The sequence below is a fragment of the Crotalus tigris genome, unplaced genomic scaffold (genome assembly GCF_016545835.1).
Source record: "Crotalus tigris isolate CLP2741 ecotype Arizona unplaced genomic scaffold, ASM1654583v1 scf7180000017546.9332058, whole genome shotgun sequence".
Lineage (NCBI taxonomy): Eukaryota > Metazoa > Chordata > Lepidosauria > Squamata > Viperidae > Crotalus > Crotalus tigris.
The window spans coordinates 6,099,339-6,122,348 of record NW_024096465.1 but is presented as its reverse complement, the minus strand read 5'-3'; the positions used below and the strand labels follow the sequence as shown (position 1 = coordinate 6,122,348).

Genomic DNA, 23,010 nt, shown 5'->3' with positions numbered 1-23,010 from the left:
ATCGTGGTGACCAAAACTGGATGCAGTATTCCAGGTGTGGCCTTACCAAGGTGTTATAAAGTGGTATTAACACTTCACATAATCTTGAGCCTATCCCTCTGTTAATGCAGCCTAGAATTTTGTTGGCTTTTTTTGCTACTGCAGTCCATTGCATTGTACACATGTTGTACTTTGACAATAAAGATTGATTTGATCAAACACCTTACTGAAGTCCAAGTAAATTATTAGTAAAGCTCAGAAACTTGAAGTATGTAATATAACTTCAGAAATTATTATTCCCATTTTGATCTATCACTTGATGCAATGTAGTGACATAGTCCTGTTGGCAACTTTATCACCAAATGTAAATCTATAACTTTGGAACATATTTATCGTAGAGTATTGTAGTCATAGAATTAAGTGCCAAAACACTTATTCTAGTAGTATACCATCCACCCACTAGTAGTATACCATCCACCCACTTAACAGTGCATACGATTATTCAGTGCCAATTTGTGAATTGTATGACACCAGAATTAGGCAATATTTACTTTTATATCATTGTTATTTCTCTACTGGACAGGAATAACAACATTCCACTAAGAATGTACTACCTCAGTCAATAGGTAATGGGAAAATAGAATGTTTTTCCTGATTTAAAAATCCATATGCATTATCTTGTTCCCCAAAATCCTCACTTCCTGGTAGAAAATTATAAGCAGGGAAAAGAAATGAACAAGCCAGTTTAAAATGCAGTTTAAACTTCTATTATTAGCAAACATTTTTTGTCTTTATAGTGGCACAACCTAATTATATTCTCCAGTAAGGTGATCCTGAGCCTTGTTTAGATTATCATAACAGATTATCTCAGGGGTCCCCATCTTGTGGGCTGCGGCCCGGTAGTGGGCTGTGGCCTGCTGGCCACTGGGCCGCAGGACAGACTGGCCCAACCTCCCACTTGTGCTAGCACACCTGTGAAAATGGGCCACCGCCTTGGCCGTGAAAACGGGCTGCCGCCACCTCGGCCACAAAAATGGGACATTGCAGACGTTTCATTACCCTAACTAGGTAACATCATTTGTGCTGATGAAAAATAAAAATCTCCCAGAAGTGTTTTCTATACCAAAAAAAGACTCAAGAGCAATAATTTAAAAATGTTTTACTAAATACATTGTATACACATAAAATGTGATGCCATTTAAGTCTGCTCCTTGATTATGACCACATAAATGGTTCATTCCATATTTATAGTACAAAAAAATTAAATCTTAAGTATCATTAATATTTACAGCAGCTGACCTACTAAGACAATGGATACATATGGCATCTATGATCATTTTTTCCTAACTCATTTTTTCAGACCTATAAAGGAAATGTTCATTTATCAGCATCAAGTTCTGTTTCACTGTCTTCACTGTCACTATCTCTTCCAGGATGTTCAGGCATTTTCCGATGTTCCTCCTCTTCCCCTCTTGTCTTTAGTTTCTCGTTCAAAATGTTGTCTTTTATAGTATCTCCTGAGGTAGCTTTGATTTCAGTTTCTATTTCCATTTCAGAGTCCTTACTCTGGATAACTTCATTTTCTTGAGGTTTGGATATTTCACTTTCTTCAACAAGTGCTGGAGGAGGTAATAAATCCTACAATGAAAAAAAAATAAGAAAATGTGTTTTGTTTAAGAACAATTTCAACATAATACAGATCAAACTTAGATGTACATCAGTAAGAAAAATCTATCAATGTAAACTACATTGGTTGCAAAGTCACATGCGAATTCTGACAAGTAACTTGTCTAAGTTTATTTGATTGGAGTGGACATCTATAACAAATCAAATGAAATAAATAAGTGAATTTTAATTGATATGATATCCTCAACACAGAATTCTTTTATTTGCAGGTTTATAAGTGAGGGATGTTGTATAGTTTTCTATAGGTTTATGTTGATTCCACAAAATTTTTGAATGCTCTAAGATTAAAGAGAATTCAAATAAGTAAGCATTTGAATATACTGAAATTTTGTGAATTATTATGTTACTTAATGAAACCAGTTTTTTGTTATTGTTCTTTTCTGAAGAAGAGAATTGCTATCTGTGGGACAAAAATCATAATATTTAAGTAGGTCCTTATAGAAAGGAGTAAAGACTCCATTAAAACTTTAATATGCCTGTTGACTCAAGATGAAAGTAGGCTAATCTTTAATTAAATAATACTATAAGCCTTTTTCCAGTCTTATCTTTCTGATATAAAGGCACAGGAACAGAGGGTATGTCTATCTCTTATAATATTATTTTTCATAGTTCCATGTGGAGTTCTTGTTTACATTAGAATTTAAACATGGAATTAAGCTAACTTTCTATATATTCAACTATTCTTCTAACAGCTGTATATAAATTTGATGCTGCAATGAAGAATAGCACTCAAACTTAAAACTTACTAAATGACTGTATCTGGGTTCCATGCTATGTGGTCAAAAATGATATTTTTGGTAGACTAATTATAGACATTCAGAAAATCTAAGCCTCTTAAATTAGGGATTCCTTTGTATTTGACTAAATATATATTTTTATCTGCCGGATACAAACTCAGACTCCTTCTGTGATGCAGCTGGTACAATTTCTATCCATATACGATTAACGTCATTCAGATCTTTTTGTAGAAAACTAACATGAAGTTAAAAATAACATTTTAATAATGCAATTGAAAATGCACTTCCAGCATCTCCAAGTCTGCGGGAATGAGCTATGTACAAACAAGTTTAGCTAGATGCAAATAGTATCAAGAGCAAGCATACAATGAGCTTCCCTTCACATTAATTAGTCACAGGAGTTCCCAGTCATATCAACAAATCTACCCTAGTGGGTGCCAAACAATTTTCTACAAATAATAATTACTTCATAAAAATTGTTATTCCTTTTTCTCCATAACAAAATTATTTGTTATTTGCTTATTTTTAATTAGCTCTGGTTTCAAAATGAAGTGGATGGAACACGTAGTATATATTACCAACTTTTATTTATAGATATCTTGAATGAACAACTAATATATAAGTGTAATACTTCTCATGCAACAGCTATTTTCAGAGGTTAATTGAACTATGGTTTATCAACATGTAAATGAATTTAATTTAGATACCTGGCTTCTTCTCTCAACTTGTAATAAGATGAATTTAGGACGCTTTTAATTAACTGGACTGTCATGCTTAAATCCATTAAATTGATTAATCTTATTTTGAGCTGCTATTCCTTCTCCTGTACTGATTTTACTGTCTGCCAATATCACTAGATTCTGTTGTTATGGGAGACTAATAAAATTTCTCTTTGTCAACTTTCTGTATGTTAAATATAATTTTATAATCTCTAGCGAAGTTCAGCTACAAGTTTTGTCTGACTCACAAGACTACAGCATATATCATTTACTCTTTCTCCCCTGTCCTCTAAATTGATAGAATTAGTTCATACTGTTTACAAAGTTACCTAAAGCATAAAAGACTTATTAAAAATAAAATCAACCAAGTCAACTGATTTTCAACTATGTTCATTTGTTATCAGAAAGTATTAACTATTAACACTCACAGCATTTAAATTAAACATGTTTTTCTCAACTTTTATTCCTTTACCTGTCGATGTTGGTGTGTACTTCGTATCATATGCATATACATGTTGTACACAAAATTAGCCATCTGAGGCATATTTTTTATAATATGAACTTGATGAGATGGATGTTCTCCATTCTGAGGACGGTAAAAAAATTATAGTTAGAAAATTTTGGAACTAAAACAACAACCACTTTTTAAGTAAAATAAAAGAACTAATACAATATTAATGATAGATATATTTTTAAACATTAAACACAATTAAAGATAGTTTGTTGTACCTGACGGGCAGTCGGAAAATACTCTGCAGGGACTATATACAGTTGAAGAGGACGAGCCGTAAGCTGGCTGAAGGCTGGAGTCAGCTCAAAGCAGTTCTGGAATAGTGACACTCTTGCAAATATATAGAGACCAAGTCTGGCTCTTGACATAGCAACCACCAAACGCCGGACATCCCTTCAGGAAAGAAAAATTAAACAGCTCTACTATTTAAAACCAATATTTAGTTTTTCACTTAAACACTATTAGGACCACACACAACAACACCCCCCCCCCAGAAAACTAAAGCAGGAAACATTCCTTTTCAAAGGAAATTTAATACAAATTAATCCCCATTTTTCCTTTAAAACTGAAGATAACAGTTCTGATACATATATTTCTGTGTTAAAAACTTTAATCAGCAAAAAGGATGTTTAAAAAAAAATCAATTTCATAATTAGTCTCTAAAACTGGACGCTGGAGTTAATGTTGCACTTATGGAACACGTTAAATGTAAGTATGGACAAGATAGAAAACAGGTTAAATGTCATATTCCAATGGCTCACTGATAGATAAAATGGGGTTCAATTGAGTTTCTACTCATAAATAATCCATAAATACATCTGCTCATACATACTCCATTTATGGTAGGATTGCACTGAAGATACAGTACATTGTTGCTTACCTCAAGTGTCCAACTGCTTTTGTTCGCACAAGTGAAAGGATGATATAATCATTTTGCTGACCTTGAAACCTGTCCACAGTTGTCACCTAGCCAAAAGAAAGAAAGAAAGAAAGAGTAGGTTAATTAATTGCTCTCTCTCTCACACACACTTAAATAAACCGGCCTATGAAGTTAATGGTATCAAAAGAAAACTACTGTAGGAGGACTGGAAAAACCTGCGGGTGGAGTTAAAAGAACGATCTTCCATCCTTCCGGGGTAGGTAAAATGAGGACCCAGATTGTTGGGGGCAATGTAAATATATATATACATTGCTTACTGGTGTACACCGCTTAGAGAGTGCTTGCACTTAAAGCGGTATATAAGTCTCATAAATAAATAAATAAATAAATAAACGATCTAGAATCCCTACGTAGCCACAAGTGAACTTAGTCCAATCTTCCTTGAATTCTGTTGACCCTTATCTAACCCCAAGCAGGGGCTAACTGTTAGTCGAGAAAATTCCTGTGCATAGGCATGATTAGCAATAAATCTGTTTAATTGGACTGTCACAGGCTCACATGTGGACCTGATTTTTTTGTGCCTGACAACTATTGCTTTATTAAGATGACTAGCTAACAGCAGTAAACATACAATTTTTATTAGAAGTATACACTTATTGATCTTAGCACTGTAATGTAACATATGACCCCATATGGAGGTGAGTGCAACCCCGTTGGATTGTATGGACCACTGTGTTTGTTCCATTCCACTCCAGTTCTTGTCAAATTTGCTGTCTGGTATTCTTTATTTTTGTTTCTTATTGTATTTTTTAAAAATGATTTTACTTGTGAGCCACCCAAAGTCATTTGGAATCAGGTGGCAAATAAATCAAATCATTTTTTTTTTTAAGGAGAGTCAGGGTCAGTTTCCATCTATCCTTTATTTTGCAATGACCACATTTGTCTTCATGTTTTTCACCACCTGGGAACTCACATTCTCCTTAAGGATTTATTTATTTTTCAACAAATTGATAAAAATATTTACTTTTAAAATGCAAGTCTATGCTTTTTGTAACACAAACTGAATACAACTTTTCTATACACATCTAATATGTCATAATAAATATTTATTATTCCTTGCAATTGACCAACTAGAAGGCTAAATTAAAGTAGTTAAACTGTTAGATAGGAAAACAAATGAATGACTTCTATTTTACAAAGTATGCAGTTCACAAGCAATATTCAATATGATGAATGTACTCTAACAATGGTTACTTGCTCTATACTTTGCTTGAGATATACAACATTATTATTTGGAATATTACCTTATTTGGTCTTCCAATCAATGGATTATTCCCACAACGCTGATTGATGATATCCCGGATCAGATGTTTCTGCCCATTGTAAGTTGTCAAGATACTTATCTTTTCTGCAGGATATCCTAGTAGGCACATGTACATGAACAGTGCAACAACGTATTCTGCCTCACCAAGATTCTGGAATTTTTATAAAAACAAGTACAAATCTGTTTCATGTATCAAATCACAGAATATCCATATAATTATGGTCAGGAAAATCACTCCAAGCCTCACTGAAAAGAAGCAACATGCACCAAGCCTATTTTAATCCTCCATGATCTGCCATGGAAAGGCAAAGAAGTCTACTTTCTGCTGAGGCAGAGCCACACTGATTTGATCTATCAATTGGGAAGAGGGGGTATTTCTATGCATGCACAGAAGACTATAAACATAGAAGAAACCACTCTGCTCCAATAGAAGCAAACTGTTATTCATGGAATCACTTTAAGGAACTTTAATAAACATAGCTTGGAGGGGGAAAGCCAGATTCCAGTCTATTTTGTTCTCCTAATTGAAACATAATTGTTTACTCTCCTTCCAGGAAGAAGGTTAAGTTTAAATTCCTATATCTTGCTTGTGACCATCCAAAGTGACAAACGCACTGAAAAAATTGACTGATGACCATTATTCACACTTAAGACTTTTGCAACATTTCCACGATCACGTGATCAAAATTGGGACCCTTGGCAATTTACTCATATTTATGACGGTTGTTGTGCCCCAGGATCATGTGCTCACCTTTTGTGAATTTCTGACAAGCAAAGTCAATGGGAAAGTCAGATTCACTTAACGAGCACGTAACTAACTTAATAACTGCAGTGATTTGCCTAACAACTGTGGTAAAAAAAGGTTGTACTGTAAAATGGGGGAAAACTCACTTAACAACTGTCTCGCTTAGCAATAGAAATTTTGTGCTCGATTGTGGTTGTAAGTTGAGGACTACCTGTACACATTTTAGCAGTAGACTGACTAGTTTTCAAAAAGACTAGTTTAAGCATTCTGTGAGGGAGATGGGCAGTTTCTAAATATGATATATAAACAATAATTTGGAACTCTTTACAAATATAAAGTGGCAGTAATTATTATAATTTAGACATCAACTTGTAAGACTTTGTGCCATCTTCAAAAGGGGAAAAAACTCTAGGGTATTTTAAACCTTGAGATATGGAAGCTTCTAGGAAAAATATCCTTTGTTATTTATTGAATTTATATCCTACCTTTATTCCAGCCATGTGACACTGACTAAATACATCATCTCAAATAATATTTTCCAAATGCTGGAAGTTGTACTATGTATGTGTGAAGAGGAGATACTGCACTGCTGTTTTTGCAACTTAATACCATAAAATTTGTTAAACATATTTTATCCCACCATAATAAAGTACATGGACATATTATAAGCCTTTTTGTTTTCATAATTAACTGTCTGAAAAATGTTGTTAATATAAAAGCTAATGATATGCATTGCTTACCTGATAGAAATAAGGATTTGGTTCAGATTCTCCCATGCCATGGAAATCCTCTACATTTATAAGCTGGAAGTCATACAAAAATCCAGCATTTGCTGTTCTGAATTCAGGTAAGAGTTGTACATGTGGCAAGTTGCCCAGTATCTTATATCGCCAATTATAGAGGTTACATAAGCTTTATGAAAAACATAATGAAAATAGTAATTAATTTACTTATAAAATTATTTCACTATTCTCGGTGTCTGTAATTATCTGAAAGAAGTATATTAAAATCTCAATGATAGCTATCTCTCTGGACTGCATCAAGCAGCAAGCTGACAAAGCATGTTTCAGGATCTCATTCTAAATAGATATATTTATATATTTTATCTATTAAGAAAAATCATTTTCAAAGCCTTTTAGCATACTCCACAGAATAATCCCATTATTCAGCATTAAATTGATGGAATGTAATCTGAATATAAAAGGCCTGATGGCCTTCTTAAATTAGTTCAATAAACTCAATATTACAAACAAATTTGAATTTACTAAATTCCTTAATATACAAAATATGGAAAAATGTGTTTGAACAAATTAATTCCTACCATTTGCATATGAAAGTATAGTTAGTTATTCTTGTATATATTCAGTTCCAAATGGTTTGGAGTATCTTACATGAAGCAACAAAAAACCAAAATCATAATAATCACAACATTCTGTAATGCAGTGGTCCCCAACCTTTCTGGCTTTGTGGACTGCCAGCGGCAGCAGCGAAGGGGAAAGGGATGGTTGCGCTTGTGTGCTGCTTGCACAAATACAGCTTCACATGCTTGCATGCTCGCAGGCTGCTTGGGTGGCCCAGTTCCCAACAGGCTGTGCCCTGGGAATTGGGGATCCCTGCTCTAATGGAGTTAGTTTAATCATCTATCACCCCCACTTGCGTTCCTGAAGATCCATGTAATGATTAACAATGTAGCAGTGTAAAAAGGGAGTAGCTACATGGAAAATACCAAGAACATTGCAAAGGATAAAGTATATTTCAAAATGGAAGAACTAATTTCACTAAAATTAAAAACCAATTGTAATGTATCCTTATTATTAACATATTTTTCATCACATAAAGCCTTTTCGTTTAAATTTTTCTCATGCCTTACCTTGCTCTTGCTCTCCCTTGGGCATCCAAGTCAATAGTTGGCACTCCCACACGAACAAACCGTGTAAAAAGAGACTGTTCCATGTTTGAATATTTTTGAAAAGCCATATTTTTAATGACTGGTGGCAACTGATGATGATCCCCAATCATTATCCACCGCTTTAATCGGCTGAACCCATCTTGTGGGTTCTGTTAAATACAAATAAGATTCTAGCATTAGCATTATTATAGATGATTGATCAAAAACTACGATTGTACTGTAAATGATTGAACTGATTTAGTATATTAGCTTCTACACACCAATTACATTAAACAATTACAAAATCAAGAAAAAATGAGTTGCATTTGTAGATGTGCTCTTGATGCAGTCTCTGCCAGCCATTTCTGCTGCTGGAGTCAAAGTGAAGAAGCGGCTATATTTTCCACACAATTTTATCTTAAGGAATCTTTCTTATCTGTTACCCAAGAGCTGACTAGATTAAGGGCCTAGTCTAACACTGGCTTATCCATACTCACCCATCACATATATATCCCAAAGACACTAGTCTTGTTTCTAGCCCACACTGGTTGCTTTCCATCTGCAGATTCCCCTATGAAATAAGTGAGACCTGGGCTCCAACGATAAACATAATTTGAAACCCCAGACCTCCATTCTTTCTCATTAAATTGTAACTGGGAAATATCAACTTGCAATTAACTTTTTTTCTATGTGAGAAAATATTTACATTATTTTTCATCTAATTCCCAGTAGGATTAATCTGTAGTTGGTCCTGAATTTACAGAATTGTAATCTCTTATGAATGGGTGACATGTGCCTAACTGAAAACAAAAATATCTTTCACTGCTGTGGCCTTTGCATTAAGGAACCAGTCCTTCAGATGACTCAAGTTTGTGATTTCTGGTCTAAATTATAAGAATATTATCTCCTTTCTTCTGAAAATGACTCAAATAGAAGAGAGATTCTTGTCAAGAGAACTTTAAGCTATGAATAATATTTCTAATATAATATTTAAATGACTTAATAACAACAGAGTTGGAAGGGACCTTGTAGGTCATCTAGTTCAATTCCCCACCGATGCAGGAGATCCTACACCATTTCTGACAGATGGGAGTCCAGTCTCTTTTTGAAAGCCTCCAATGATGAAGCTCCCACAACTTCTGAAGGCAAGCTGTTTTATTGATTGATTGTTCTCGCTGTCAGAAAATTTCTCCTTATTTCTAGGTTGAATCTCTCCTTGATCAGTTTCCATCCATTATTTCTTGCCTGGCCTTCAGGTGCTCTGTAAAATAGATTGACTCCCTCCTCTCTGTGACAGCCCCTCAAATAAGACTGCCTCCTATTCATCAACATCATCCCACTGGAATAATAGTTTCTTATTAATTTGTAAAGATAATAAATTGATGTAAAGCTTGAGTGCTCACCTGCAAAAGGAGTGGTATAAAAGTTTCAATTTCCAATATCTGAGCAGCCTCTTCCATTAAGATATTGTCATACTGAAAAATGACAAATGAAATATATTAAGCCAAATCCAGAAGCTGAAGGAGCAGAAATACCACAAAGACAAGTGAATTAAGATAATGGTGACTTGCTTACCAAAAGGCAGATAGGTTCCAAAATGTAGCAAACAAAATAATGTAATCATAATTTATTTGCCCTACAGTAATTAGGTAATTGTAATTTATTTTCAATTTTCTGGATAATCTCATAACTTTGTTTGCCATAAAAGATATGAAAAGTTCAGACAGAATTTAGTTACTCACATAACTCTTACCCATCCACTGTCCAGAACTATTATTTCAACAAAGTACCCACATTCTTTTATATTCCTTTGTGGAACAATAACAATAACAACCACTTGAATTAGCACACTTGTAACATGCATAGATCTGTCAGGATATCATTTACTTGCTTTGCGAGTAGATAAGGGATAGAAAAAATTGCCCATAGCTAAATAAAATGTTATAGTATTTTGTTTTATGTGTTCTTATGCATGGTTTGCCTAACTATGATTTTTTTAAAGAAGTCCCAATTGGCTGTGTTCATATAATGTACTAAATCATAAACCATGGGTAACAAACTACATGGTTGGATATAAACATAGTACTAAGCTTTATGTGGCTTGTTTGGTTGTAGCTCAGAGTAATGTTTGAATTCAGTCTGTTGAAGCATTTTGATAAAAGTAATCAATAAAGTGTCTTCCGGTGGATTAGCGTCGGTGATGGCGGCTACTTTGTAGCCGTCCTCCTGGGAAAGCGTTAGAACCGCAGAGAACAGCAGACACCAGCTGTTCCGCGACTCAAAACCTCCCTCCCGGGCAAAGGGGGGAAGGGGAGTATCACCTGAATAGAGGTAGAGCCTCTGAGACGCCCCAGGAAGTTTTCTTTGGGGGGGGTGAAAAGAGTGCTCCCTCGGAGTTCGGGTTGCCTCCGCCTCCCAGCTGTCTTTGTCCCTTGGGGACAAAGCAAGACACCGCTCCCACCTCCGCGCTTAAAGAGACCGGGTGAGTTACTTTTAAAAACAGACAGAGCTGGATAAAGGATTTTTTTATTGGATTTTATTTGGACTTTAGTTTGAAAGGTTGATTTTTATTTCCCTTCTTTTTTCTCTTTTTTTTGTGAGAGTGAAAGTAAAATGGCGATCGGAAAGTTTTTTTTTTTTTTTTTAAAGCGAGTGGAACGGAATGTAATGGACTAAATTGTTCTTTTTTAAAAATTTTTTCTTAAGGTGGATTTGTGTTTTAGGAAGATTCTTTTTTGTTAAACTCTCTTTTGCTATTTTTTTTCTATTAAGGGATTTTTTTTGTATTTTTTATTTCTTTTTTCAAAGGAGGAAAGAAGAAACAAAACTTTTTTTTTTGAAAATGGCTTCAAAGCGGCAAGCAACATCTACAGTACCTAAGGTGGCTTCTTCTCTTGCGATTTTACCAGCACAACGACCTAAAGCTACACCACCACCCTCTCCCCCCTTGCCAGCAGTAACGGTAAAAGACATGCAAGATATAATGGGAAATGCTATATCTCAAATCAGAGGGGAAGTGAAAGAGCTTTTAGTGGAGAATAATATTATTTTGAGGCAAGATATAGTTATGGCTCTAACAGGACTTGCTTCTGTGGTTGAGAAGTTGGACTCTAGAGTGGAAGAAGTTGCAGATAAGGTGGAGGTTCTGGAAGATAGATTTGAAGGTATGGAAAAAAGGATGGAAACTTCACAAGATGATATTGTTATGTCTCAATATAGAGAAATGGAGTTCGCTTTAAGAGTCAGGGGGCTGAGAGAAGACATGCAACAAGATTTGAGAGAGATTGTAGCAAATGACTTTGCTGTCATTTTGGACAGAGAGAAGGAGGAAATATTTAGAGAAATTGAAAAAATATTTAGAGTCAATTCTTGGATTGCAAAGCAAAGAAATCTGCCAAGAGATGTGGTAATCTATTTTGGGAAGAGATCTCTGCGTAATGAAATTATACAAGCTTTTTATAACAAGAGGTTTCAGATTGCTGCTCAAGATGTTATTATTTTAAAGGAGATTCCATCTAAAATTTTAAGAAGAAGAAAAGAGTTTGCTTTCTTAGCCGATGAACTTAAAAAAAGATTGATGCCATTCAGATGGGAGATTCCGATTGGCATCGTGGTGAGTCATGCGGGGATACGTTATAGACTTAATACTGTTTCTAAAGCAAAGGAGTTTTACAAGTCGGTCCTGGGAGCACGCTCACCACCACTTATGATGCAGAAAGTTTCGGATGGCAAGGAGGCGGAACAGCAGTCTGAAGAAGTAGTATTGATGGATAGTGGAAAATTACAGGCTGAGTGGTTGCAACAAGCAGAGATGAAAGAGCAAAGAATGACCCGGGCAGCCCATAGACGTAAGGAAAAGGAACAACAGAAGAAAGATGTTAAAGAGGTTCTACAAGAAATGGCTTCGGTGCCTGTGGGAGGAGCAAGACCTAAGAGCTCTGCAGTACATTCTTCAATGGCAGATCTTCAAGCAGTCTTCTCCAGGCTTTTGGTCAAGAGAGATGGTAAAGCTCCTGACATGGAATGCTAATGGCCTCAACTCCCCTCAAAAGAGAAAGAAAATATTTCATTACTTAAAGCAACATAACAATGATATTATTTGTTTGCAGAAAACACATATTATTTCTAAGGATCAAAAATATCTAGTTAACGCTCGATTGGGATCTCATTTTGTATCCTCTGCTCCTGGGAAAAAAGGGGGAGTAGTTATTTATGTTAAGCAAAATCTATCAGCCTGTTTAGTAGAATCTGATTCTCAAGGGAGATATGTTATGATTGAAGTGGGTTTGTATGGTAAGAAAGTACTTATAGTGGGATTGTATGCACCAAATCAACAACAGGAACAATTTTATAGATTTTTACATCAAAAACTAACTTTGTTGGATTATAGATCTGTTATATTAATGGGAGACTGGAATGGTGTTTTAGATACACAAAGAGACAAAAAAGGACCCTCTATTTCTTTTAAAGAGGCTAAATAACCTAAAGCTTTTTATGACTTGAAAGAGGATTGGGAGCTGCGAGATTATTGGCGTGAACATAACTTGGAGGAGAGAGACTTTACCTTCTTTTCGGACAGACATCAGTCTTTTTCAAGAATTGACTTTTTCTTGATTACAACCGATTTATATTTTAAGGTAAAGAATGTTAAGATTTTCCCTAGGACATTGACGGATCATAGTCCAGTTTGGATGGAACTGGTTGATGAAAAAGAGGAGAGGAGATCTTGGAGGATGAATGAAAATTTATTTAGACAAGAAAAGAATGTTCAAAAATTAAAGGAGCAATTAAAGGATTATTTTGCTTTAAATATGTATAAGGGAATTTCAATGTCAATGGTCTGGGATGCAGGTAAAGCTTATATGCGGGGGATTTTGATACAAATGAATAAGGTTCATAGACAGAAGCAGGTGCAGAAATGTAAAGAGTTGGAAGATGAGATTAAATTAAAAGAAAAAGCTCTGATTTTAAATCCCACAGATGAGAAGATTAAGGAATCTATAAAATTGCTTAAATCACAATTTAATATGTTGATGGCTGATCAAACTGCAACTAATTTATTGTATATGAAACAAAATACATTTTGTAATGCCAATAAACCAGGGAGATGGTTGGCTTATCAATTGAGAAAGAAGCAGAGACAGAGAACTATAGATAAAATAAATTATAATGGTAAGTTGGTATATCAGAAGGAGTTGATTAAGAAATCTTTTTTAGATTATTATCAAAAATTATATATGAGTACTAAAGTACAGGTTTTAGATATAGATAATTATTTAAAAGATGCTAATTTTCCTAAACTAACAGAAGATCAGAAACAAGAAATTAACGGTCTGATTACTAGTGAGGAAATTGAGACAGTAATTAAAGAATTAAAATTAGGTAAAGCACCGGGTACGGATGGATTGACATCTATTTATTAAAAAACTTTGGTACAAGAGATGATTCAACCTTTAAGGGAGCTTTTTAATAATATATTACAGGGTTCAGAGATCCCCCCGTTATGGGGTAGAGCTTTTATATCCTTGATTCCAAAAGAAGATCAAGATCTCACTTTACCAAAGAATTATAGACCTATATCTCTTTTAAATGTAGATTATAAGATTTTTTCGAAAATTTTAGCTAATAGACTCATGTGGGTCCTGCATCATGTAATACATATGGATCAAACAGGTTTTATAACTGGAAGGTATATGAAGAATAATGTTAGACCAATTATTAATTTATTAGAATATTTAGATAAAAACAATCAAATTTCTGCAGGATTGATATTTTTAGATGCTGAAAAAGCTTTTGACCAGCTGAACTGGCAATTTATGTTAAGATTAATTGAGAAAATGAACTTTGGAGAAAAATTTTTACAAGCTCTTTGTGTTATTTATCAAAAGCAAACGGCACAACTTATAGTTAATGGGGGTTTGTCAGAGGTGTTTTCAATAGAGAAGGGGACTAGACAGGGTTGTCCATTGTCACCATTGCTGTTTGTTCTAACTTTGGAAATTTTGTTGATTAAAATTCGAGAATCACAGCAAATAAAAGGAATAGAAGTTAACAAAAAAGAATATAAATTAAGGGCTTTTGCAGATGACTTGGTTGTTACTTTATCTCAACCTACTTATTCTGTAATAGAGTTATTACAATTGATACATTAGTATGGACAGGTTTCGGGTTTTAAAATTAACAATAATAAGACTAAAATATTGCCTAAAAATATGACTAATTTGGATAAGGAGATCTTGGTTAGGTTGACAGATCTTGAGGTTGTTAACAAGGTAAAATATCTGGGGTTTACTTTATCTGTTTCTAATGCCAAATTGTATAAAAATAATTATGAAAGGTTGTGGGTCAAAATACAAAGAGATTTGGAAAACTGGGAGAAGCTGCAATTATCTCTTTTGGGGAGAATTGCGGTGATTAAAATGAATGTTTTGCCAAAGTTTCTTTTTTTATTTCAAATGATACCCATTTTAAAGAATGAGGTTAATTTAAATGAATGGCAGAAAGGTATCAATAAATTTATCTGGGCAGGGAAAAAACCAAGAGTAAAACTTAAAATTATACAGGATATTCGTGAGAGGGGTGGACTCAAGGTACCGAATTTGAAATTGTATTATGATGCTGTGGCTTTAACATTAATTAGTGATTGGGTTAATTTAACAAATGTAGAAGTACTCCTCTTAGAAGGTTGGGATTTGCTTTTCGGATGGCATGCCTATTTAATTTTCAATAAAAAGGTTGACAGGGTTTTTAAATCTCATATTATAAGGACTTCTTTACTTTGGGTTTGGAAGAAATATTATAGAAATGATTTTAAAATTCCATTATGGGCTATACCAGGGGTAGGCAACCTTGGCTCTTTTATGACTCGTGGACTTCAACTCCCAGAATTCCTGAGCCAGCCATGCTGAGGGGACGGAGAGGTTGCCAAGCTGAGCCAGGCTGGCTCAGGAATTCTGGGAGTTGAAGTCCACGAGTCATAAAAGAGCCAAGGCTGCCTACCCGTGGGCTATACCATGGCATGCGACAGAAGGGATAAGGAGAGGAGTCAAGATGGATAGTGTTTCTTATGCACAATTACTTAGATGGGATGGTAAAAATTGGCAATTAAAATCTCTGGAAGATTTAACACAAGAAAATATTATTTATTCATGGTTTCAGTATAGACAAATAGTAGAGAGGTGGAAGATAGATCGTAATTTGGGTTTGCTTAGAGAAGATGAGAATTTGTTAAAACAAATAAAAAATCAAAGACGAACTCACATTAAGAGAATTTACGGGGTGTTAGTAGAGTTGGATTCAGAAGCAGAATTAGCTAAAGAATGTATGGTTAAATGGGCACAAAATTTTGAGGAACCAGTTTTATTAGATACCTGGGAGATTATTTGGGTGAGGAATGTTAAATTTACACAAGCCCAAAATTTAAGGGAAAACTTTTATAAAATGTTTTACAGATGGCACCTTGATCCACAAAAAATGTCTCGTATGTATCCTGACTTGCAGCCTAAATGTTGGAGATGTGGATGTTTGGATGCTACTTATTACCATATCTGGTGGTTATGTAAAAATATAAAAGCTTTTTGGATTAAAATATGGTGGAATATTCAAAGAATTTTCAGAAGAAGGATAAAATTTACCCCACAATTGTTTTTGTTAGGTATTGTTTCTGATTGTGACAGTAAAGAGATTATATTGATGTTAAATTTAATTACAGCGGCCAGGTTGTTAGTAGGGCAATGTTGGAAGAAGGAATCTTTGCATACATTGCAAGAATGGTTTTTTAAAGTTTCTTATTTGGCGGAAATGGCAAAGATTTCGGCTTTCTTGAAAGATCAATCGCAGGAGAAGTATCTCCTGGTATGGAAAAGATGGATAGATTTCATACAATATAAGTTGGATATAAAAAAATATTACTTAGTTTTTGAATAATTTATAATTAAAGTTTAAGATATTTCTTAGATATTTTCTTTTCTTTTAATTTTTTTATTTTTTATTTTTCTGTTTTTTCTTTTCTTTCTTCTTGTATTTTTTTATATATTGTTGTTAATTATTTTATAATTTGTTTAATTAACGTATTTAGATTTGTTTATGGTTTATAAGTGTTTCAAGATTCTTTAAAAATTTTTTTAATTAAGCCTGTATTCAGCTCTGGGAAGATTGGGGGAGGGTAGGGGAGGGGTGGGAGGGTGTGGGGGAGGGGAATCTTTTCTTTCTGTAAAACCTAAAAATTTTCAATAAAAAAAAAGTAATCAATAAAGTGGTGGCCAGTATAGCAACTAAAATAAGAATATGCCTCTTTATTTTCTTTCTATAATATGCGCCTTGATTATCGATAATCTTCATTAGTGTAATGTAACTCTTACAAAAGGACTTTGAAGCAAACAGGAGTGTGAATATAGCACATATCTGCAAAGTCTTAAAAGCAACACTTCTGCAGCTTTGTGATTCCAGGAAAAAAGATTTTAACAATTTGCAGACAGATGTTGTATTCATGTTTCCACATGTGCTGAAGCATCTTTCAGAAATAAAACCTAAAGCACTGTATAGTCCTAATCTTTAAAAAATCTCCACAAAATTACACTGGTACAATCATCATTTGAACAGCCAAACAAAAATAGGGATTATCTTTAATGTAACCAACATCTGATAAAAATAGTCAAGACAAGAGGTTTAAGAAAGTCTCAGTATTTTGTGCACTATGATATTACCTTAAATCCCAGCTCAACCAAGTCATGGCGTTTCAATGCAGCATGAGTACAAGTCATTGCAATAATCTTTGCTTCCTTCACAAGTAAATATTTTGATCTGTCCAGTCCACTACGGAGCAGTTCAAATGCTCTAAATTCCTATAGAAAGAAAATATTATACCCAAAATTCTATGAAAAAAGATCAGAACAGCAAAGTCTTCAATAAGCTGTTAAGTTGTCATCAAACAGAACAAATATATTTCAGAGTAGGGCTCTACCTGCATATCCACGCTCTACATGAATGTCTTTGGAGGCTATCCAGAAGCTACAATGGAGGCACAATGCAGTGGCATGGGAACTTACAAGTACAACATAGTACGCTCATGTAACACCACTACACAGGATTCCTATACGTCTAGGTGAAATTAAAGGTAATGGTTACCACTTATAAAGCCTTTCATAGAATAAGAGAACTGTTTATCTCCACTGTTTCTGCCCATCCCATGAGATCCAACAGATTGGATGAAAAAAAATCCCACCTACTGGGACCCAGGAAATAATACTCTTTACTTCAGATGATTTGAACATGATGTGAGCATGGAAGACATTAACGTTACTCTTTTACTGCGATCATATTGCTTCCTCATAAAATTATGGCTCACAGATGTTGTAGATCTCTACAAGGCTCGAAAATCATAGAATGGTCTGCTCCAGGTTGCCTCCAAACTCATATTATTAGCCCTGAATGTTAGATTGCATGATGAAACTTGGCTGTATGGATTTGAAAACCAATGTATCAAAGATCAAGTAGTTATATTTGACAGGGGAAATGGGGAAATGGATGGCTAACTTATAAATGGCAAAAACATATAGCATGAATTTGACTATTCTGATAGAAGATTTACTAACATTAGAAAAATGAAGAAATTTTAAGATACGAAAATGCTAGCTAAAACAATAGTAGCTAATATATATTGTGTTGGAAGGAAGGAATATTGGTCAAAAGACTACACTTTATGAAGTAGTAATATTTTTTTTCTAAAAAAAAGCCTCTCCTCGCACTCAAATAATACTAAACAACATATATCCAATCCAAACTTTAAAATTACACAAATTCCAGACTACATTTTATATCCAGCAGCACCTTTCTCTATATATTGCAACACAATCTCAAATTCCTCCCTCTCTAAAGGAGATAGGAGTGATAAAGCATCTTCCCCTTTACAGTGGGAAGAGCCTTCCCCATTCCTTCCTGGGTTACTATAATGCCATCCCCAGGATACAATCCTAACAAATTGCCTTCACACATTCATTTGAAACCCAGTTTCAGATTTGGGAAGGTGAATCATAAATAGAATATTTTGGAACAGCAAAAGATGTACAGTATACTTTTCACTGATTTTTTTTTTTTTTACAGACGTGCCAATGAAGATTTTCAGTCATCCGGGTAGAGTGGTCTGGAAGTTGAGTCATGGCAACTGGATTTATTTTCTTGTTGGTTTGAAACATTTTTCTCCTTATCCAAGTAGTTTCTCCAAGTTTGGGCAAATTGGTTAGGGGGAATCATGTCTTCCAGAGAGGTTTCATTTCTTACCTAATCTGGACAGGCTTCTTAGATGAGCAGGCAGAGTTGTTCAGATGTAAATGTTCCAAATCCTTTAACTTAGGTGGTTAAGTATGGCCTTAACCCTTGGATAAGCAGCGAAACGTTTCGAACCAACAAGAAACGAAGTCTAGTTGCCACAACTCAACTTCCAGACAAGGGTCAAAAATGGTATGCTCCCTAAAAATTAGGATTAATGTATATCCACTAACAAAACAAGAATCTTTACCTTGCTCAAAGCACTTTAAATTTGGAATATGGTGGGGATGTTGTTTTTTATCTTTAACAAGTATTGAAAATTTAGTATTCAGAGCAGCTTACTATGTCTATTACCTTTATCAAAAAGGGGGGGAGCATTCACTGCTGAATGAGATCTAATTTGAAGCACCTTATATAAATCCATAATAACACTGTGATATAGTTACTTTTTTCTAACTAAAAATGAATGTCAGAGCATTATTTGATTTTGTTAATCTTACCTCAAGTTGAGTAAATATTTTCTTGATATGTCTAAAACATCCTTCAGCAATCTCCATATCTTCAGTGTAAGATCTGCCTTTAAAAATTGGCTGAGGAGCATTTGCAAAATATTGATGAAAAGGAAAAAAGCTGCAGATATCAGCAACTTCCGGAGGCTTGCTGCCTTTAGCTTTCACTTTGCTCATATACTCTTCCCAGCGAGACATTACCTGATTTTTTAGAAAAAGATACATTAACAGACCCAGAGTCAAAACAGGCTTGTGCAGAATTATGGAAATTCACTATGGCTTTTGCATTTTGCTCCCATTACAAAATCATCCTTTCCCACCAAACCCTCTTGACTACTGTGGTGCAATATATATGAAGGAAAGAGATAGTATGTGGTGTAGTGTCTAAGGCAGGGGTGTCAAACTGCCGGCCCACAGGCCGGATGCATCACAAGGAAACCGCTGCCACCCCATTGCTGGCAATGGGGAAAAAGTTGCGATAAGTCACGTGACGTCGTTGAGTTTGACATGTCTGGTTTAAAGAATCAGGCTAGAAATAGGGAGGATGCGAGTTCTAATTCCATTTTAGGCACAAAGCCCACTGGGTAACCTTGAACCAGTCATTTTCTCTCAGTCGTAGGAAGTAGAAAAGGGCAAACCACTTCTGAAAAAACCTTGGAAAGAAAGTTCTTGTCCAAGAAGTTGTCAGTAGTAAAAAGAAACTGATCTGAAGGGACTAAAAAAAACCCTCTCCATGAAGGAACACTATTGAAAAAGGAGTTTGAAAATGTGGAAACATTATCCTCTTACATGTGGGTGGGTTTTTTTGAACTCCATTAAACCTTTAATTGGAATTTGGTAAATACTAAAAGGACTTTATTTCCTTTCAGAATGCATATCATAATGATCAAGCTGGCTTAATACATTCAAATATATAACCAAGACAGATTATCAGCCAATTAAGATTCCTTCACTAATGCCATACTAAGACAAAATCACTGGCCGTATTAATTGTGCTTCCTAATGTACATAGGTTAAACAATAGTAACAAAACCAAGTAAGAGCATAATTACAGCTTTAATTGCCATTTACATTTTAAAATGAAGCACAACTAGCATCTCAATCCAAAGCTTCTGGCCAATTCCTATGTTTGTATTTGTAATTCATTTAGGGACATTTAAAACATGAGCATCTTATATTCCAATGTGCCTCAGATTATTCAAAATCATGCCATTGCAAGACTAACATATTGTTCAATGAGGCAATGAATGGGCTAAAGGACATACCCTATAGTCCATTCATTGCCTCATTAAACAATATGTTAATCTTGTAATGGCATGATTGTAATGGCAAGGTTGAGCAGCCTTCAGAGTCTGGATACTATAGTGACAGCACTGTCAATCTCTATCACTTTAGACTGTAAGTCTGTTCTATCGGGTTCTTACTTGATATAAAAAGAAATGACCAGCTGTTTCACAAGTATACGACACATCTCCTGGGACACCCAAACTCTCTTGTAATCGCCCAACTTCTCGCAGAAGTTCCAGTCTCCGAGACAGAACATAATTTACTCTTCCATACCTGCAGATCAGATTAACACAATGAAGATATATAATTGAACTGAAAAACTCCTTTTCTTCCACATTTTATTTAATTTCAAGTCATGAAGCCTTTAATATATTCCCCTCATTATTATATCACATGTATAGATGCCTCATTATTATAAAATAAACATTCATAGCTCATAGGTTGAAGTATCCAGAAATAGTGTAAATTGTTCTTTACAGGTCCAGAAATAAAATTTGCCGAGGACAGAAAATTGCACCATAAATATAAACAAGTTTTCTTGACCAATCTCTTGCTTTAGTGCAATGAACAAAAAAAATAGGCAACTTTTTTTTTGGGGGGGGGGGGTTTTGATTGTGCAGCTTCATTTTTTTAATTTGCTATTGACTCACCTGCTAAAATCTTTCTCGGTTTCCAATTCTTCCTCTCCATGACCAAGACGCAAAAGGTGACGCTCATCAACATCTAGAGCCATGATTTTCTCAAACAGTTGGTTCAAAGCCTAGAGGTTAACAAGAGGAATCAAAACTAGAAGCTACTAAAGGGAAGTCTGACATACTAGAATAATTATTTCTCTTTTGGGAAGAATCAAACTGAAAACAAACATGAATAGAATATTTACATTAGGTACCAATCACTATATGCAAGACCTGATTTGTGCTTTGAAACAAACCCACACTTTAGAATAGACATTTCTTTACCTTGGTTCCTTTATGCAGGTATATTTGTACATATGTGTTTTTATCTTGCTTTTATTATTTCTATAATTAATTCAAGGCAGCGAATATCCCTAATACTACTTCGTCTTCCTATTTTCCCCATAACTAAAAGAGAATGACTGGCCCAAAGTCTTCCAACCAGCTTTCATGCTTAAGGATGAACTAATAATCTTAGCATATCGTATCTTAGTAATTGCATCATTGTATTATCTTAGTAATAGCTTAGTATTCATATCATGATGTCCTAAAACGTATGTTGGATATGGATAATTGTTCTCTCTCGCTCTCCCTTACTCTGTGTCTCTCTCTGTGTTAAGTTTCAATAAAACAATCTTCCATGAATGTGTCTAATGCCTACATTAAAACTTAATCTGATTAAATCTAATTAAATCAGCAACTAATTTAAATTAATTATACTTGAATGAAGAGCATAAAATCACTCTTCATCTGGTTTGCCAGAAGAGGTCTATTGCTTTGCATACGAATCCTAATTCAACCAGAGGCAAACTCAGATACCAAGAGCCTCTCTGCAAACAATCCATAATAATGGACAACACCACTGAAAAAGTTTTCTCAGAGGTCTTTAAATACATTTTAGTTTTACCCAAGACTTACATAGCTACTGATTTATTCAGTGAAGGATTGACATAAATGACAGTAAGGTCTGGGCAGGATTATATGGAAAAAATGTTCCTTCAGAAACTTGATCTCAAACCATTTTCACTTCTAAAGATTAATTCCTGTGCTCTGAATGGATTTTTTTTCTATTTATGGTCTATATCACTATACAGCACTACATAACTGATCCCCAGAAATGTCACCACTATAAATATGTCTCTCCTGACTTCGTGATGAATCTCAACTTAGTTCAATTAGTGTCAATACCTGTACAGATATATCTAAATGGATAGTTTCCCAGATCAAATTAGTAACTCAGTGAAAAAACGTATTTCCTTTCTAACTGGGCCACTTGCAATGTAATTGGCAAATGATGCATTTCTTTTTGAAATTAAAATAAAAACAATTCAAGAGCAATAAAGGAACATACGGTATATTTACCTGATTGGAATGTGTAACAATCAGAGTCCTTTGCTCAGGAAAGTTATGATAGAGGTTAGATATTATCTGCACTGCCACATCAGTTTTACCTGTACCAGGTGGTCCTACTACCTGCGGGGGAGGGGGGAATACATAATATATTTGGCATTTTACTCACTTGAGAAAGAGCTGTCCAAAAAGTTAAAAATACAGATCAGAAAAATAAAAGCCTTTTTAAAAATGAAGCTATCATAAGAAAGAAAATTATTTAGGAGGGAATAGAATGTACATTTTGATTGGGAAATGAAAGCATGAGGAACAAAATACCAAGAAGCTCTAGATCTTGAACATGGTTCTGAGCTAGAGTTTATTGGTTCTTTTATGATTTTCAACTGGAAAATCAGCTGAAACTCCAATGAAAGAAAGTCAATTTTAGTAAGCTTGCATAATTAATTAATAATTGT

At 34.6% G+C, this 23,010-nt stretch overlaps 1 protein-coding gene across 1 annotated transcript in view; it reads right to left on the bottom strand.

Moving 5' to 3' along the window:
* Window positions 1–1,121: 1,121 nt before the first annotated feature.
* Window positions 1,122–23,010, bottom strand: part of AQR (aquarius intron-binding spliceosomal factor) — a 52,847-nt gene continuing 30,958 nt past the window's right edge. Inside the window, exons 23-35 of the mRNA XM_039335897.1 lie at window positions 22,568–22,678; window positions 21,182–21,291; window positions 20,669–20,804; window positions 19,236–19,445; window positions 17,175–17,312; window positions 9,873–9,944; window positions 8,452–8,639; window positions 7,322–7,493; window positions 5,817–5,987; window positions 4,513–4,598; window positions 3,851–4,025; window positions 3,594–3,707; window positions 1,122–1,617 (exon numbers count right to left, since the gene is read on the bottom strand). Coding sequence (XP_039191831.1) covers window positions 1,357–1,617; window positions 3,594–3,707; window positions 3,851–4,025; window positions 4,513–4,598; window positions 5,817–5,987; window positions 7,322–7,493; window positions 8,452–8,639; window positions 9,873–9,944; window positions 17,175–17,312; window positions 19,236–19,445; window positions 20,669–20,804; window positions 21,182–21,291; window positions 22,568–22,678 — 1,944 coding nt within the window. The 3' untranslated portion in view covers window positions 1,122–1,356. The remainder of the gene's footprint in view (window positions 1,618–3,593; window positions 3,708–3,850; window positions 4,026–4,512; window positions 4,599–5,816; window positions 5,988–7,321; window positions 7,494–8,451; window positions 8,640–9,872; window positions 9,945–17,174; window positions 17,313–19,235; window positions 19,446–20,668; window positions 20,805–21,181; window positions 21,292–22,567; window positions 22,679–23,010) is intronic.